General features: G+C 44.1%; 1 protein-coding gene across 3 annotated transcripts in view; it reads right to left on the bottom strand.

Moving 5' to 3' along the window:
• Positions 1-969: 969 nt before the first annotated feature.
• Positions 970-18,791, bottom strand: part of XPNPEP1 (X-prolyl aminopeptidase 1) — a 34,092-nt gene continuing 16,270 nt past the window's right edge. For all 3 annotated transcript variants that reach the window (XM_061458805.1, XM_061458804.1, XM_061458806.1), the window contains 14 exons: positions 18,693-18,788; positions 16,413-16,494; positions 15,252-15,462; positions 12,191-12,280; positions 10,833-10,883; positions 9,665-9,723; positions 8,898-8,975; positions 8,301-8,372; positions 6,597-6,657; positions 5,703-5,772; positions 4,378-4,551; positions 3,403-3,479; positions 2,562-2,660; positions 970-1,520 (listed from right to left, as the gene is read on the bottom strand). In XM_061458805.1, coding sequence (XP_061314789.1) covers positions 1,392-1,520; positions 2,562-2,660; positions 3,403-3,479; positions 4,378-4,551; positions 5,703-5,772; positions 6,597-6,657; positions 8,301-8,372; positions 8,898-8,975; positions 9,665-9,723; positions 10,833-10,883; positions 12,191-12,280; positions 15,252-15,462; positions 16,413-16,494; positions 18,693-18,788 — 1,349 coding nt within the window. In that variant the 3' untranslated portion in view covers positions 970-1,391. The remainder of the gene's footprint in view (positions 1,521-2,561; positions 2,661-3,402; positions 3,480-4,377; positions 4,552-5,702; positions 5,773-6,596; positions 6,658-8,300; positions 8,373-8,897; positions 8,976-9,664; positions 9,724-10,832; positions 10,884-12,190; positions 12,281-15,251; positions 15,463-16,412; positions 16,495-18,692; positions 18,789-18,791) is intronic.

Genomic DNA, 18,791 nt, shown 5'->3' with positions numbered 1-18,791 from the left:
ATCACTTTCTTTGATAACATAGCTAGGAACCTAGGCAACTTTATCTTCCCAGGCCTTTTCTGTTTGGCTGCATGATACTGCTTCCAATTTCCAGAACTCCTGAGGGAAATGCTGATTTCTATAAATCCCTATAGAGATTTCAATTAATCTCTCCAGAGATTAGCATTTCCACCTCAGAATTTCTTGGGAGAGAAAGGGGAAGAAAATTATGTATACAAACATTTTCATATGCACTGAACATCTCTTTAAAATACCAGGAATTTGAGTTGCCATTACCTGATTGCTGTTTCTAGATACGATATTGAACTTAGGTTTGATCAAAACACCTTCAGCATGTTAAGAATTACTTCTTTTAATAAACATATTCTTACCCCATCATGTAACATCATGGACGACACTTTGATGCACCTGCACACAGTGATTTTCAGACCACAAAGCACAGAATTTCTCCGGTGAGGGAGCTCTCCTACCTGCTTTTAACTTGCAGCAGCTCACTTCACCACTAGATGTCTCTGAGCGCTGCTTGGGATGCAGAGCACAGTTTCTGGTGCCCAAGGCCAGGCCGCTTTCAACCCTTCTTTTGTCCATTGTATGCACTGAGGTTTTTTTAACTTAATAATTGCTTTGTGTCCAGGAAGAGCTGCAATTCCATGATACTGCCCACACACCCTGCACTGCCAAGGGTTATACAAGTATAACAATGGACAGAACTGGCCTGGGTGGCCTGCACACATAAACCTCTGCCGAGTGTCACCACGTCCCTGCGCGATCTGTCACAAAGCACAAGAACAACTGACTACTCTGGTCCGTAATATCTGTCCAGTGCCTAGCACTGGGCAGCCCTGCACATGTTTTGTTACTGTCTGAGCTGGATGCACACATAAAGGTGGAATTATCTGGTTCTTGCCCTTCTTCAAGCTGTCACACCCAACACGTCAGACGGCAAGAGAAGGCAGATGGAGCAAAGAGTGGGTTGCAATCTTTTATTCAGTAATCAGTCCTGCTGTGTGGTAGCATCTTAGCAACTGGAACCCAAAAATGCAAAAATACTGAGTTTTCAGCAGTGAAAAAACAGGCAGTATAAAATATTCCAGTATTGCCTCTTAGAACCATTATTTCAGTAAGAGCCCTGTTTCAAAGGCAACATGCTTATTTAGTTTGCTTGCTTTCTATTCTCAATCCCTCCCCCCCCAGAATTGTTCAGACAGTAACCTCGTGACCCCCATCCCACCTGCACACATTATGGGGAGCCAAACACTACATGAATCTCCTCCTGATTCCCAAAGGTTTACTGAAGAACATTCTCCCAGTGGTGTCAACGGTCAAGAAAACACAGATCGTTGTGATACGGAGTGGTCCTGATGTTCTACACACTGCAGACAACCATGGTGCTACTGAGCTCCGAGGAGAGGCTCTGTCTCCCGAATGAGCCACTGGAGAGCTTCGTGCCGGCCTTGCCTCTCCAGTTCTGCTCCAACTACTTCTCTGCACTTCCAATGGTAGTTGTCCACCCAGTTACGCTAGAGAAAGGGGCGGGTATGACATTCAGCATAACCACAGAGGAGTCGGTGCCCTTACAAGCTGTGTTCAGGCAAACATTTGTAGGCCCTTAAGTGCTTTGGGACTTAGAAGTTAGGCTGGGATGGGATCCTGTCCCAAAGAGACAGAGCTCTAATGTATGGAAGTGACTTGTAAATTTGGTATGAGTAGGAACTGAAGCAATTGGTCCCAGGTCTTCAGAAGAGCCAAGGTTCAGTTTAGCTGACAAGTATTTAAAGCCTCTGCAAATCACTGTCTCCAGCAAGCCAGAAGAGCTACACTGGCATAGTCTAGTAAACAGCTTTGCAAACTTCTAACTGAACAATGCCGCCCTGAGACACAAGTTGCCCTATTGATCAGAACACGTAACCTTACAGCAGATTCTGATACTCTTCACAGTCCCCTTCAGAAAAAGGAAACGCAAACAGGATTGTCATTCAGAAAAGGAGGATGGATTGAGGCAGAATAAAGAATATGGTAGAAAAACAAGGCAAAACACTAGTGAAGGTGGTGGGAAACCTGAACAGTAAGTTTAGAGTATGAAGCTATTCAGGACATAAATGCTGATGAGACGTATCACTGATGTCTGCTCAGAGTCCATAGGTACTAAAAATGTGGTGTGGCTGAATGGGACTGACCATAAGCAGATGAAAACAACATAAGACATAGTGTAAGTCTCTGGGGAGAAAGCACGATAGTCTCACAGAAGTAAATTAAGGCAGGAGTAGGAAAAGAGGAGAGATGATAGCAGCAAATAGATCCAGTGAACTATCAAACAAATCATTGGAGGGGCCCTTGCTGCCTGTGACGACATAGAATAATTTAGATGGGAAAGACCTCTGGAGGGCTCATCGAGTCCAGCCTCCCACCCAGAGCTGGATCAAGTTTAAAATCAAATCAGATTGCTCAAGATCGCTTGCTGGATCAACCAAATTGAACAGAGGCCAGTGGTTTTTATAAAGAGAACAGAAGAAGGTGGCGCTAGTGCAAAGAAGGCAATACAAACCTATTGTTTCACTTACCTCTTTTTGTGTTAGCAAATTAACATCAATCATTTTCGCCTGGATTGGAACCAGGGTTAAGGGTTCAAAAGTCAGGCTCCCTCTGTTTTTGAAATTATACTGCAGCAGAAAGACAAATGGGGTTGTAAATCTTTAGGAACAGCTCCAGTCAGATCACGCTTACCCCACAGTTCATGCCATCACTACAGAAAAACCCATGTAACATTCAGATGAGAGGGCAGCAACTTACTGTTGAAAATAACATTTTTCTTACAGCTCAAGCAAAGAATCTCAACATAAACACTAGTTATTTCCTTTCAATAGTCACTTCTTAAAGGTCATGCCCCATGTCACAACTGAACAGGACTGAGCTTGATACTGTACAGTCATTTTCAGTCTGGCATTTCTAAAAGCATAACCCAGCCAGACTGGCAGTTATAAAGTCAAAATCTGACTGCAGTTTTGTTTCTACTGCCACTGAGGACTCTCTATCAGAGAAGAAAATCCTGACTTCAGAAGATCAGCTAACTCTACAGCAATAACTTCAAGGGGCTGAACAAAGATGTTTTGACACCCACATGGAAAACATTTTGAAACTACTATCACATAGTTGTTTTATATACACATATGTGTTTGAAAAACACATTTCAACCTATGGAAACTCTGCAGAAGCAGAACAGAACTGTCATCTGTGTCTCTATTAGCAAGGGAGACTTAGAATCAGTCTTCACCATAGTGAGGTTTTGGAGACCTTGTGTAGGATTCAACTGTCTGCAGCATGGTCCCACCTCAAGTTCCAGTACTTTAAAGGTTTACAACCAGTGAGTCATGGAGAAAGGTGCATCTGGAGCACGTCATTCACCTTGGTTTCAGCAGGGATCACAAGGACGACATTTTCTATTCGGATCCCGAAGGACCCATCTTCATAATATCCAGGCTCTGCAGAAACAGACAGTAATTAACTAAGCCACATAGCTTCACTGTGCAAATACTTATTCCCTATGGCCAGACTTCCACTGCATGGGTTTAGTCCGCTGAAGTCACTAAGCAATCTTGACATCAAGCATCCACAGAGGCAAACAAATTTCTTACTCTGCTTAATCTGCACATAAGCCCTGAGCAAGGTTAAAGCAAAAGTTCTCAAAGAGAGGAGAAACAAGACAGACAGCCTTCAAGCTCAGAAAGTCTCCTTGCAAGTCAAGAGAGAGCACAGAGTACATGTGCTCCAAATACCTGATACTAATGGTGCCCTTACAAGTTGCGTTCAGCCAAAGACAATACTAATGCCTTTACAAAAGGCAAGTGGGTAACACCTTCCCCAAAAACACTTATTTTAGAGAGCGCTCCCAACTCCCTGACAGGACTATGCAGCCCTGAAGGAATGTGCTGTCTCTCAGCAAACCTTGACAGGCTGCTCATGTACTATTGGAAGAATACGGCATGTAAAGATTTAATAGCTGCCTCAAATAGCTCATAGTAAAGACAGGATTAGCTCCTGAAAGCTTGGTGTCCAGCTTGTACTGCAGCCAGCTCTTCCACTGCAGAATGGGAGGCAGCATGCCAGAGCCTGGCTGGTCAGCAGCACAACTCTGCTGAGGCTTGCACTGTAGAGAGCAGGCTTGCAGCACCCGACTGCAAAGATGCTTTATGGAAGGTGAAAGAGTTAAAATAAGGATCTTTACCTAGAAAGTTTAAATGACAATTAACACGCTGAGGAGGCAGGACTAGAGCTTATGATCCCATCTTTCTTTTACACTGCTGTCAGATTTATTCCTTCTGCATCTTAAAGAGCTTGGTCCTTCCCCAGTAACTAGAGAGAATCACCAGTGATAAATACCATCAGAGACAATCATTCCAGCCTCCAAGGGCTCGTCTGCAAAGGTTTTGTAGCTAATGCCACAAGGACCCTCATGTACATTTAGGAATGAGCCAACTCCATGTCCTGTCCCGTGCAGGTAATCCAAACCACAGTCCCACAAGGCAGAGCGGGCAAAGGAATCTAGAAGGTGACCTGCAGGCCAAAGAGAAGAGACGGACATGGAGAGAGAATGTGATGAAGTCAGGCTCCCACAGAGAAGCTGATAATCACCCTGAAGGTTCAAACCTGGAAAACATGCAAAAAACCCCCAATCAACCAACCAAAACCCCCCACCATCAACCAAAGAAAGCAAGTCATTGGATTGTTACAAGTTACAGGGTAGACTGGGCAAGCCTCATGTTCAAGCCCTTTCTAAACTAAGAGCCCCTGTCTCTCTGATTGCACAGTTCTTCAGAAGATGGTCTGTAACAGAAACATTGCACTGCTGCTTGCTCCACAGGGGTTTTCATAAAACAATCTAGTGGTTAAATATTGCACTGAGAATTCAGCACCTTTCTTAAAGGTAGCTGCACTAAATAAACTCAAAATAGATGACTTGCCAATTGTATTTGGTGAACTAATCAGCCAGACTTCGTCTGGATGGCCAGTCATTTCAGATTGTTTCAACCTGCCTGTGAACATCAAGCCCGTATGTTCAAGCTCAGACACCCTGCAGTTTTAGTTGGGGTTTCTTGTACCACTATGCAGCTGCTTTTTCCTCACCTACACAAGAATGCAAACTGAAGAAAACTCTAAAAAGAAAAGTCTTTGTGCAAGGGGTCTCATCAGGGGGAAAATAGCTCTGCAACAAATTCACCAGGGGTGAATGTATGTCACAGCTTCTCCTGCACAAAATCAAAACAGCTCCTTCCTGCGTCATTTTTCCATGCTGCTCACTGACAAAAGAGATTCCACATTAACTGGAACAGAATTACCCTGTCCTTTTGGAGCTGGAAAGTGACCTCTCACTTTGACAGGGCCACAAGGAAAGCATAAAGACAACTTCCAAGGACAGAAAGGCCACAGATGTGTTAGAGTGCCACTGAGTGATGAAAGTCACTATCAACCTAAATGCATTTCAAATGCCCTTCAGACTTTCTCCCTCAAAATTTTCAGCACTGGTTGATGTCGAGAGAGGTGGCATCCGTAATCCAGATCCAAAATATTGTGATGGAAACAGACACAGATAGTTACATCAACATCTGCCTAACACATATGGACCTGTCAACCATAATGTTGCTCTCAGACCACCAGTTCTCCAGAGGTCACTGCTGTGGTCAAAACACTCCAACTCACCAACCCACCTTTGGTTCCATTTGGGAAGATGGCTGCACTCACAGCTATATGTCCCTTCAGTACATAGGTGAAGCATTCCTGTCAAAGAAATGTGTGCCATAAGTAAAAAGGGAGAGTCAAAACTTCCCCAGGAATGGAAAGAAAGACTGCATCTTGTGCAAATTGCAGAGGACCTCGGAAGGCTTGCTCATGCTTCCCAGTGGCTGGCAACGCCAAAGCAAACCATGAGCAGAAGGACTTTAAATTACTCTGAAGATATTTCTCTGCTCGTTACAGAGAGTGTCACTAACTCAGAGCGCAGGTTTAGCAGCAGGATTCACCTGACCTACTTGACTGACTTTCTCCGTGGCTGTAGTTTTCCTTCCTGAGCATACCCTACAGCACATTTTCATCACCCGGTGAACTATAATGATGAAATTAGTTTTAATTAAAGAAGCAATTTAAAATAAACAAAATTACACTGCTGAATTTCCAACACAGACCTCCTCAAGTAAGTCTGAGACTGTTTTTTTATATGGTACAGTAGACACAAACCACTACTGCAGCCTTGCATTAGACATTGAGCTTTGCACTAAATTAAACCCCCATGTTGGACAAGCCAGTAACATCTATCTTCAGCCTGCTGATGTGATTATTTAGAGAAGACATGTCACTTTGCAGATGAAAGGTGTGCATTTTAAGATAGAAAGGTGTCATTCTCTAAATCACTTAGTTTATGTTTTGGAAGTATGAAGTCTGACAGCCTCCTTTTCAGTCTTTATCAAGATGCTGTCACATATCATTAAATAAATGATACTTGATAGAGTATTTTGACTATATAGCAATAGGACACATTACTCATTTGTTTAAGTATCTCTCATAATAAGTGTCAGATCACAAGCCACACTGAGATGCCAAATTACCTTTTCATAGGCTGATGGTGTGCCAAAATGCATTGTCCTGGTCACATCTGTTGTACCATCTCTTCAAAGACAAAAAAAGATGCAGGAAGCAGAGGGATGGGGGAGAAAGATCAAAGTGAGAATGCACAAAAAAAAATAGTCGCACTGCAGCAAAGCAACCAAGCTCAAAACTGGGTAAAGTCATCTGCTCATGATGTAACAGCTCTTAATCTCCAAAATTCCTGAACATACACATCCCAGATGTAGCAGTAAGGATTTACAATTCAAAATGTTATCTTTCATCCATAAGCATCCCAAAGCTCTTCGCAAATTAGAATCTAAACTGCTCATAAAAATGATGCTAATTTGAGGTTTAGCAACTGGTACCCATCCATAGAGAACAGAAAAGGCCAAATTTGTATGGAAGATGATTCAACAGCAGTTTAAAAAGATATACTTATGCACAAATGACAGCTACCAGCTCAGGGAAGAGAAATGTAAGGGGGTACAGCGTCCCTTCCATCCTCAGGGAGTCTTGTTCTAAGATTTCTACAAGTTATCCAGCATTTGGATAGGGGTTAGTCTGAGATGTCTGAAACTGGCTCTAAGTTCCTTCTAACAAATATCAATTTGAGCCTGCTGCCAAAAACACAGAGGCTCTTAAACAATGAGTTCCCTTTGAAACACTCCTGTGCCTACGCTTTTCCCCGGCACACACAGGCCATGGTCACAAAGAGCTCACGGTTTAACTTCTTAGCAGGGCCAAGCAGAGCATCCCTGTCACAATGCTGTGGCGCCATTGATGTTCAGCTTATATTGTATTCAAAGGGCTGCTTTTCACAGCGGCACTAAGGAAATCATTAATTAGGCCATCAGAGGAAGGAAAAAAGATCTCCTTGTAAAAATCTTATCAAAGGATGCCTGTATGGTTCTTCTGCAAAGTTCTTCCTGACTAACAAAAAAGCATACCTCTAAAGACAAAAGCTCATCTCAAAGAAGCAGCCAGGCCTGTTCTGCATCTTAGTGAACAAGCCATTTCTCATCTATTTACACTGGTTAAAAATACCACTTCTTTCATTTTCCATGGAGTCAAGAGTTCCACAGTAAACAGCTGCAGAGATTTAAGGCCACTGAATGTCACTGTCAAAACAGTACTGAGTGAGTCAACAGACATATGACGCCCTCCCAGAAACACACCTGAGACCCAAGTATCCACTGCAATGAGACACCCTGTCTCTGAGTCTCTCTCTGGAAAGGCACAGAACACCACAAACCAGTGCTGTCCTCCCTTGCTCTGACCTCGGCATCAGTCAAATCTGCCCACAGGGCAGACCTGGCAGGGGAGGTGCCTCACTCAGCTGTGCAGGCTGCTGTGTAGGCAGCCCAAGCCTAAACAGGGCAGTCAGGCCTGTGCTAGAGCACAGCTACCATTACCCTGGTAATGGGACTTATGTGAGAACTGTACTTTTAGACCTCATCCCCTACCCCAGACAAGGCTTGTCAGCAGCCCCAGTCTGCTGCCCTGAGCCCAGCTCAGAGCCTCCTGTCACACATCAGCCACCCACTGACTGATGCATTTGGCTTTATAAAGGGGATACAATGAGCAGGCTGTGAAATGGCACTGTGCTCAAAACTACATGTTACCATGCCCGCCATAGCAATGGGGAGCTGACCCTGCAGGTGGTCACAGGGAGCAGAAAATATAGCACCATTCATCCCACTCACTTGTATTGTGCTCCTGAGTCAAGGAGGTAGATCTCGTTCACAGACAGCGTTCTGTTGGTCTCAGGAACTGGCCTGTTCAGTTAAACACAAAGCTTTTTGTTCCACAGTTTTAAGGTCTCCAGCCCATGTCTGCAGTCCAGAAACCATATTAAGTGCAAGCTTGGATGTGTTGGCTCTGATTTCTTGTGGCAGTGATGGAAAACACACACGCTGAGCCAGGGATCATACTGAGGAGTGTATTTGTCTACAGTAAAATAGCACTACAGTACAGTATAGCTTTGTTGCTCACAGCAAAACCCTCAACATCTGTTCCTGGACATATTTCAGAACAGTCTGCAGTTCATACTCCTCTTTCTCAGACTTCTACCCCCAAAACAGCCCTTTTCTATGGCCCCTGAGCAGATCAGCATGATAATACATGCATGCTGCCAGCAGGGAGAGATTTTAATTTAGTAAGTGTGGAAGCTCTGGTGGAATAAAGAGAGATGGCAATCAACATCTCCCTAGAGTACTCTGTTGTGACACCACAATGAAGCCTGACAGCTCCTTCCAACTATGTTTGCTGAAGGATGAAAGGAGAAGCTGTGTTTCTCTTACTTGTAGTGAATGATGGCTCCATTTGGACCTGTGCTTGATATGGTAGCAAAACTCAATTCAACAAAGTCTTTCTGTTGGCTGAAAGAAAAGATTGTGATCACTACAGTACAAGTGAGAGGAGCACACAGGCACCTGAGGTACCTGGAGTGCCCCATCATCAATTTCACATCGCCTCAGCCTTCCCCTTAGCCTTGAAAGCCATCTGGGCAAGCATACTTGGGTAGGAGAGTTGTACAGATTGAAGCCCTATCCTCCCAACCATGTGGAAACCTGCTTTCCATCTCTTTCTTACCAGCAGAAAATTCACCACCCAACCCACCTATGAAACACATGTCCTGAACAATTTCTTCTTTGTTACTTATTTACTCAAAGGCATTTTTAGAAGTCTTGTTGATGTACGTATGTACGTGAGTATCTCCCAATACAAATGGTGCTCACTCTCCATCAGAAGAGAAGGAAATTTAACTCTCATATCAGCTCCTCTGTGGTAACAAAGCAACTGTCTTATATTTAAGTGTCCTAACCTGTGGCATTCCTCATTGCTATCTCAAAAGAAAACTGGATAGGATCCAGTGGGCTGGGACTTCTATCTCCCAAGAGACCCAATTCTTTCCCAACTCCTTCAAGCATTCAAAGAAATCCTGTAGTAATGGTTTGTCCTCAGATAAAATTTATTTGCGAGTGAGGTGGATTTCTAAGGAATGAAATAAAAACAAAGTATAAAAACACCACCCAGAAACCATCCTCACAGGGGATTTACTTTTTACCTGCGGAACTCCTCTGCTTTGTCTGCAGCAATTATTTCTGTTACTGTTCCTTTTGGAACCTAGTGGACAAAGATGTAGGTTGAATTAGCACACCAAGAAAATGCTAAATGCTTAAGCACTTTGTCTGTGCATTACAAAACCCAATCTTGAAGTGACCTCTTTCCAGGCTTTTTGTCCTCATTCCTCAGTACTGACAAGCACCAACCTAGCAATATTGTGCAGGGCATGTGAGAAGAGGAAGCAGAGAAAGACAAAGCAGTATTGCTGAACCCTGACTAGGAAGCAGTTAATGCAGTGTTAATTTCACTGAGATATGTGCAGAGGTAACATCTCACAAGACAACATCTCTTCACAGACAGGTTACACTAAGCTTAAACAGTTCTCTCCAACAAACCATGGTATTAGCAGAATTTTTATGCTTCTAAATAAGAAATGGAAGCAGTTGCAGGAAAAACAAAGGACGTCAAATTTTACTTTAGGCATTTCATAAATTAAAACCTGTGACAACCTCCTCAGGACTGGACAACAAGCAAAGGGAAGCAAGAGCTAGGTTTCATAGCCCCTGAGGCAGACTTCTTGAGGTACTCAGACATGTAAAAAGGTACCTTTGGGAAGCCATCAAGCCATCTCCATAGGTAAAGTCAATGGACTCAGACATGCAGTAGCACAGAAGGAGCACAGCTTAGTAAGTTGCTGTGTAACACTGGGCACTCTGCACCTTCACTGTGTACTTCCAGAGAAAACATGACTAATTTGTCTTTATCCCATTTTCACTGCATATGGGCATGACTGCACCTCTCCATTCATAAACGCCAAATTTGTCCATACTGCCAGACAATACTGATCACCATGAGAATAGTGCTGAAGTATTGCACCAAACTGGGTATTTCTTCATGATTTATACTATCAAGCCAGCACAAGACAGTATTAACACTATATTAAGCCTATTCAGGTCATTTCTCACCTGCTCTGGCTTTGGTCTGTGTAAAATGAATGGGGGCCTTGGATGAAAGCACGATTGAAATCCCCACCAACAAAAAACAGATAAAACCCCAACTGTTTTTCCACTTTTAGCAAAGGCACTATAAAGACTATAAAATTTTATGCTCATGAAGAATTTTACATAGTAATAAAATCTCCAAGTTAAAAAAAAAAAAGAATACACTACCTCTTTCTCCAGCCAGTTAAAGAGCTCACACAGGGCAACAGCATCTTTAATCTGTGTTAAAATAGGCAGAAGGGAATTGAGAAGACAAAAGATTTATCAAGCCTCAGTATAAACAGGTTTTAAGGCAAAATAATTTAACCTGCAAGTTTCAGAGACACTAAGAGATGATCTAAGAGGTCTTTCTGGGTTCTGTCTCCTGAAATTAATAAAAGCACTGGAAATGTATCTGGACAATTAAATAAACATTAATAAAAGTTTACTGCTGGAAAGTACCATATTGTGAAGAATTACCAAGTACACAGCAAACCCTACACATGACTTTCAAGTCCCTTGTGCTTCAACACGCAAGACCTTGCATTTCAGCTTGTGGCAGGCAACCACACGACACATCTGGTGATGTGACAGGGGAACATACCCTTTGGGCACATAGCACCACAGTCTGTCACATAGCTTCTGACTTTTCTCGTGCCTGATAACCCCATTTTTTCTTCCTTTTTTCTACATGCTTACAGCATGCAGGGGCAAGGAGACAAGTATACAAGAGCAAGGCACAATTTTGTCCTCAGGTGGCCGGTGACAAAGTGTCTGTTCAGTACAAGTATTTTTACTTCCCATTACCTAACAGGCAAAGAAAAGCACTGGAATAGAAAGCAGCAGTTCCCAAGAAGCTAGCAGAAAATATGGAACAAGTCCAGAACTGCCAGCCCTGCTTTAACTGCCACACTTCTCCTCTTGTGAAAACTGCTGCTTGAAATTTAGCAGGAAATAAACAAGAGAAAATTTCAGCCCCACCATGAACCTGTTTCACAAGCAGCTTTTTTTGTTTGAAAATATGAAGCTTTCTGGGAAATCAGTCTCATTTCCATTGTGTCATGATGATGACACAAAATCAAGAGTGCTTTGAGGACACTTGACTGCTCCTGAGCATCTTGAACTGTGTTTTGCACCATGTGTCGAAGAATTTCTCTGTGTTCTCTAGGCTGTGTTTATACAAGTCATAACAGTTTGAAGACTCCACTGAGAAAGACAACAGAACTAGCACAGGGGAAAGAACAGCCTTTTAAAGGCTCATACTCTCAACAACACTTCTCAAGTCTGCAGGGTCTTCCAACAGAGCAAGGCTGGTTCCTCACACTATCACAAATGTTGTTCTTCACTCCAAGGGATTGCTAACCAAGCAAAAAACACTGCTTCAGCAGCAGTAGATATGTGACAGAAAACCACTTTTACCCTGCCATCCACATTCTTATTTACTTTTTAGCTGAAACACTAAAACTGGATGAAAAATGTAATTTCTCTCCCTAAATGTAAAACAAACCTCTTGCCATGTGCAAGGAGACTCTCAAAGCTTCACTTACATGTGCTCTTCTCATTCCTTCTGTTTCCGATGCATTCTTCACAGCTTTTGCAATGCAGATGGGAGTATATGGGGTGAGGTATCGGTAAGCCTGCAGTAGAAGGACAGGGATTACTTGTGGATTAGCCAGACGATATAATCCTGCAGGTTTAATAACTCAGCCTGGCCACAATTTGTACTTTGGCAGTCTCTCTCAACCTTCAGAGCTGGGAAATACTGGTTGTCAGTAGGCAGCTAAGTGCACTGGTGAATAAAGAGGAGAAACAGTTCCTGACTGAAGGAAGAACAGCCACAAGGAAATGCAAGGAGCTTGTCATGAAGCAGGGTGAAGATTTGGATATCCTAATTAGAATATATATCAATGTCTGAGCCATGGGTTTCCTACTGCTGATGTACACTAAAGTCCCAGAGACAGACAATGAGAAACACCAATCCCAGGGCTAAGGTGGAATTTAGGCTGTGCAAACAGACCAAAAGTCACCTTGACTTGTTACCTGACTGTCACCCAAGTAGCAGGAAGCAAAGGGTATCCAGCCCAAGTTACAAGCACTGGAGTTGAACCTGGTGGGCCCCTCAAGGGTCTGGCTCCTCCACCACTGACCATCACCACTTCTAATGATCAGCAGCTCTAACAAATACCCCAAGGCCCTAAAAAACATGAAGGGCCTTTGCAAAGCTCTCCACATATGCTGTCCACTTCTGAAAGAAGCTTACATCAGCAGTTTTGAGACAAAACTTTCCTGTGCCTGGATGGGATGGCCCTACATTACAGTAACTGATCCCTTACCACCTCCCCAGACGTCAGCTGTCCTTAGATTAGCAGGAATGCCTGGCTGGTTCTGAACATGTCTTCAGAAATTCACCAACTGAGGTGACTTGCCCAAGCCTTGTCACATTTGGCATCAGAAGAAGGATCAAAGACAAAGTCTTTTGCCCCAGAGCTCTCCGCTCTACTCATTATATATGAGGATAGGGGATGAGCACCTACACAAGCACAGGCTTGGCAGACCTTCAGCAAAGACCAGTTTCACACAAATCCTACAGGTCTAAAAATAGCAAGACAATTACACTACGTTATGCAGGAATTAAAGTACTGAAGAAGCCACAAGTCAGGAAAGTTCTTTTATCAGCTTCAGGGCAATACTTCTCAACTGTCAGATTCTTAGATTGGTTTGCCTTTTACAGATACTGGCAGGTTCTACTAATATTTACATGCAGCTGTAGGCAAATCTATAAAGGGTTTGCAGATCTGTGTTTAACAATGGACTGGATTTTTGCCAGTGTCAATACCTGGCTTTGATGGAGACAGACAGTAGATGGACTTCCAGCACTAGGGCTCTTCAAAGCACCACAGACCAGCTGCTCAGCTGGTGTAAAGCTGAAGAAAGAAAGCCCAGCATGAGGAACCAGGAAACCTCTGGCTCTTCCAATGACTCTCTCAGTGGTTTTTAATCAAGACATTTCAGTCCTCCCTCTCATGCTTTCTATTGCACAGAACTCCTTGAGGCAGGGCCTCTCCCATTGCAAAGAGAGAGCATGTAGCACTGTAATGACTCAGTACCAGCTGAAATTGCTAACAGGGTAAATAATGTCACTACAACTCATTACATTCCTTAAGCTAGGCCAGATCTGCTGTACTTCTCTATATGGATGCTCTGAGTAAATCATCTACAGCAACTTAGCCAAACTAGGGTTAGTCAATTAACTCCAATTACAGCAATTCTACTCTGAAGTCAAAAGAGCAACAACAATTTAACCTGAATGCTCCCCAAACCATTTGCTTTCTGCTACCCTAAACAAGAGGCCATTTGTACCTAGAAATGGATTAAAAGTGTCAGAAGATTTAACCCCGAAAAGGGGCAAAAAAGGGTCTTGCTCACGTACATGTCTTCTTGGTTTTTAGAACAAAAAAAACCTACACAAGGCAAACTTCACATTTCCCTCAAGTCAGTGCAAAGGCACAGAGAGCCACATCCTGTATTAAGGGGATACACTGAAAGTAACGAAACTTTCCAGACCTGTTTGTCCTCGTGCACCAAGTGCAATGAACCTATTGAAGTATATAAGTGGATGTCTTCACTGGAGAAAAATAACTCCTTCTAGTTTGGCCATGACAGCCAAAGAGTGTAAGCAGAGATGTGTGCTGGCATCAAACTGTGGCAGCCTAATGACACACTAACAGACCCTGCTCTTGGGGATTTGTTTTTCAGAAGACACAAAGCTGATACCACTCTTAAAATCCCTGTATACAGAAAAAGCCTTCAGGCCCCATGAGTTAGCTTTTTTGTCATGGATATGGCTATATCATACACATACCTGCAGCACACCCCTGCAGTACATGAAACAGGCAGGAATCATCCTTCCCCAAGTATCTTCTTTCATGACTACTGAATATCAGGTGGACTGCAGGACGCCCAGACTGTCAAGTTCAAGGGTAAGATATAGCAAGTACAGCTGTACTGAAATTATTCTGATGTCTCTTAGCAGATGCACTCACTGTATGGACAACCACTGCCTGCAGGTTATCTGTGTCCTCACAAGGTTCCCTCGTGCAACAACTCTATTGCCCTGTACTTCCTGTCTTCCATACAGGATGTCACATATTGCCTGATATCCTCAAGCCACTGAAATAAATAAGGAGAATGATCTTCAGACCTTCAGATCAAGCCAAATGCCTGCTCCCGAATGTCCTGCTCAACTTTATTGCTTTAGTTTCTGCAAGTTTCCAGCTCTTACTGCTGGTCTGCATAAGGCTGATGCTCCATCCCTGGGCAGCATGACCCGAGTTCACCCTGTTCCCTCTCTCCCTGTACTGGCTTTATCTTAAGCTGACAATTCTTTGGGTAAATCAGCTTAGCGAGTTGGAAGGGCAGCTCTGTCAAGAGCAACTCCAGGATTAACAACCCCTCAATACTCAGCATGGCTGGATCCCTTCCGCACAAGCTCCAGCCTGAATCATCCTTTGCAGACAGGAACCTGAGTCCAGCTGCCCTCATTAACACCATTCCTGACCGTGCTGGGCAGAAAAGAGGAAAGCATTTTCCTTTTCAAGGGCCACTAACCTTGGGAATGGCCTCAGTCAGAGCATAGCTTGCTTTGTCACTGAGCCACACTTTGTCCTTGGGTGAGAGGCCTGCACCAACAGCCTGCAGCTCCGACAGGATAGATCCATAAGGCATCACCTGGATTTTAAAGTCAGGCTCCTGGGTGGAATCGAGCTGTAAATGTTCCCTCACAGCTGGGTCTGTCATCCGGTCACCATCAATGAAGAGTCTGAGAAACAAATCAGACAGAAATTATAGGTGGGACCATATCTGACAGTGGTTGGAGTGAAGGAGGGAAGGAGAAACCACTCTGGTGACATTTCAGGGAGAAAGGAGTTTGTTAATTTATGTGCTACACTTTAACCTATATTGTTTTAACCACTGGCCTTCACACTGCTTAAATCCTGCTTTGAAATTAAGAGGTACCACCCTGCTGAGAGGAAAGGAGCTGACAGCATTTTTGTTTGTACGACACATTCAAACTGGCTGCATCCCATCACTGCCCTTCAAGCAGGAAAGAATAAGACAGGCAAATAATGGCCATTCTTTAATTTTTAAGGGCAACATCTGGAAAGGAAAAGCTAATGTATCACAGAGTTCTCACTTTCCTAAATTGGAAAGTGCAGCTCAACCTTCACATACAGCCTGTACTCACCCAGCCAGGTTTTACACCTCAGACACATCTAACTAGCAGCTTGGAGATGCCTTCAAAAGACTTGTGCTTGCTGAGGTTCATTACACAGGGCAGTCACAGGAAAGATGCCTTCTGTCATAAGCCAGTCCTGAAACTTTTCTACACAGTCCCTGCAGTTTTGAAGTTACTCATCAATGACAGTAAAGTTTTCCAACATGCAGCCCAGCATTGGCTCTTACCCACATTTCGCCCAGGGCTTCAAGGGCCGTCTGTGTTATCTCAGAGTGACAGACAGAGGGGTCAGCCATCACGCCCAAGGTCACCCAGCAAGTCATCTGAGGCACTGAGGAGTGCAGCAGAGCCCTTGGCTGCCTCTCTAGCTCTGATCAGGTGAGGAGAGTAATTAAAGTTGAAGACGAAAGTGCTCAGAAAGGACATTAAAGTGCCCAAGCATGGGCATTTTGAAAAGACAAATGTTTCGCTAGAACAGCAATCCCACAGTAAAAAATGCATCTTGGGGGGACAGAAGAGGGGAATACAAGCACCTGATTGTGTTCATTCCTATGACGGCGTATGCAAAAAACACAGGATTGTACTCAACATCAGAGCCTCGGAGGTTGAAAAGCCCTGGAAAATAAGAACGCCAAGAATCACAGTCCTGGTTCATCTGCTGCAACATTAGAAAAAGCCAAAAATAATCTCAGCAAAACACAGTCAAGCAATGAGTCGTCGTCACGGATGCAGGCCGCGGGTCCAGCTCCCACCCAGCTGTCCCGTGTCCTGCTGCTTTGCCAGCAATCCTAAGTTTTTGCCAGGAGATGGCACCAGAACTGCAGTTTAAACGCTCCCATCGGGCAAGAAAATGGGGTTAACTTCTAAAGGAGGGCAGGCTTGGAAGAAAGGTAGAGGCAAAAAAGGGGAAAAAAAAAAGTAGCGTTTGCCCTTTCTGGCCTGTGCGATGCAATTAAAGTTCACTTCTCAACAGCCAGAAGACTTCAAAGGTACAAGTTATCTCATCCCAATCCTTCTCTTGATCATTGAGGGAAAGAGGCGCAATAGGCAAGACTAAAATACTCCCAAAAGGCCTCTCTCTCATTTGGGTGCCTACACCACCTCAGATTCTGACTGCACAGTCTCACTTAACTCCAGGCAAAGTCAAGAGGGGAAGTAGATGTTCAGCATCTCCAAACTCCTGATTTTAGGGTCACATAAAAACCCCAGGGTATCCAATTAGCTGAAATGAGTTACTCAAGGCAACAAGACCAGCCAGCAGGACAGCTGGGAAAAGAACCAACATGTCCTAAATCACAGCCCAGCACTGTATTCACCGAACCGTGCAAATTCTGCCTCAAAAGTAAAAATAGAGTTTGATTCTCCCCAGGGAAGGAGGAGGTCACTTGGAAGCAGGAAAGAGCCACAAAGAACTCTCTACTGCATGGGTACAAACTTCCTCGCTCAGCCGACTCCCAGTGCAGTAAAGAGGCAACAGCCTCCTCTGGGGCTCTCTTTCTGTCCCCAGAAACTTGTCTGGAGTTTCATGCAGTGAACTGAATTAAATACAATTAAAGACAACTTCTCCCCCTTTCCCCTTTAGGATAGGAAATCAACCAGGCACCTGGCAACAAGCTTCTCTTATAAACTCTGGTCCATCTTAAAAACCTTTGATTCATAACCAAGCTTGGCTTTGCTGCAGACATTTAATCTGAAACCACCTCAGGGCACCAATTTATCATTAATTTAATTGGAGATGCACCTGAAAAGGTGAGACACACAATCTCTGCTCACGCAGGCCTCCCTGGGGAGGAGTCATATTCACCACGCTCCAAAGTACTTCTTTCATGAAACAAGCTCTTTGCTCAGTGTCCCAGATCCAGGAGAGCCCACAGACCACAGCAAGCTAGCTTCACCCAGCACCACAGACGCTGAGCTAGCAGTGCTGTTGCTAGGAACACACGACCTTCAATTCTACCTTTTCAAATCATACACGGCACAGGCATTAGCAGCACTCAGAACCTACTCGTGCCGTGTTCCCACTGCACCAGTCTGTGCACTGGTGATTTCTGGACAAAGGATACACAGCACTAGCAACAACAGTCCTGGGGAAACCACTGCTGGTTTTGGCCATCCTCCCTTCCTAGACACTGGGCTGGGAGCCAAGGTGTGCAGACCTAGTCATCCTGGGGCCCCAAACACAGAGGGGACTCTCCAGCAGCACCCCGCGACCCTCAGTCAAAGTGATCTGGGAATACAAGATGAGCCCCAACTTACTTGTTTAACCAAAGCATTTGCCAAACACCTGGAGAGGGAGACTGACTTAAAAAGTAGTGACAATTAGGAAGATTACTGTGAACGCTGTGTACTCCACCCTTGCCTTATGTATACAAAGCTGCATGTTGCATTGCTTTGTTTATAGCCCAGACTCCACAGCAGAAAACAGACTCCATCTCCCCATAGGGTAAGGCAGCATCAGGATATTTTACAGCCAGAAGATCTCACTGGTCTTTTTTTTTTCCTTCAAACTGCCTCAGGCTTTATATATAACTCCTCTCCCTTTGCCTGGGCTGTTTTTTAAAGGTGGTGATTTACAATTTCCTGGGCCAAAAATGTACTCAGGAGCTGCCCTGGTGTAATAAGGCGCTGTGTAGAAATACTGGCTTGCTGTTTATGACCTGTTATCACCACTGCACATCATACAAGTTAACTGGTCTCTAACAAACACATTGGCTGTCATAAGTGCCTCTCACCCTCGCAGAGGTCTTCCTTTCCAAGGCAGGAAGGACATGTATTTTGTAGGAAGAACTGAGAAAGGAGATGCAAAGACTTACATGCTACTTCATCCAAGGCCGTTACCACAAACCACAGGACTTTTCTCTCAGCCATTTTTGAACGGAGGGCTGCAATTTTGTCTTTCCAGCTGACCCCTG

Source organism: Pezoporus flaviventris, unplaced genomic scaffold (assembly GCF_033815535.1).
Source record: "Pezoporus flaviventris isolate CSIRO_AGI_PZ_B2104156 unplaced genomic scaffold, CSIRO_AGI_Pfla_v1 ptg000029l, whole genome shotgun sequence".
In the NCBI taxonomy this organism is placed as follows: Eukaryota; Metazoa; Chordata; class Aves; order Psittaciformes; family Psittacidae; genus Pezoporus; species Pezoporus flaviventris.
Note: the sequence above shows the minus strand (reverse complement) of the source record. Positions and strands in the feature narration are given on the sequence as shown.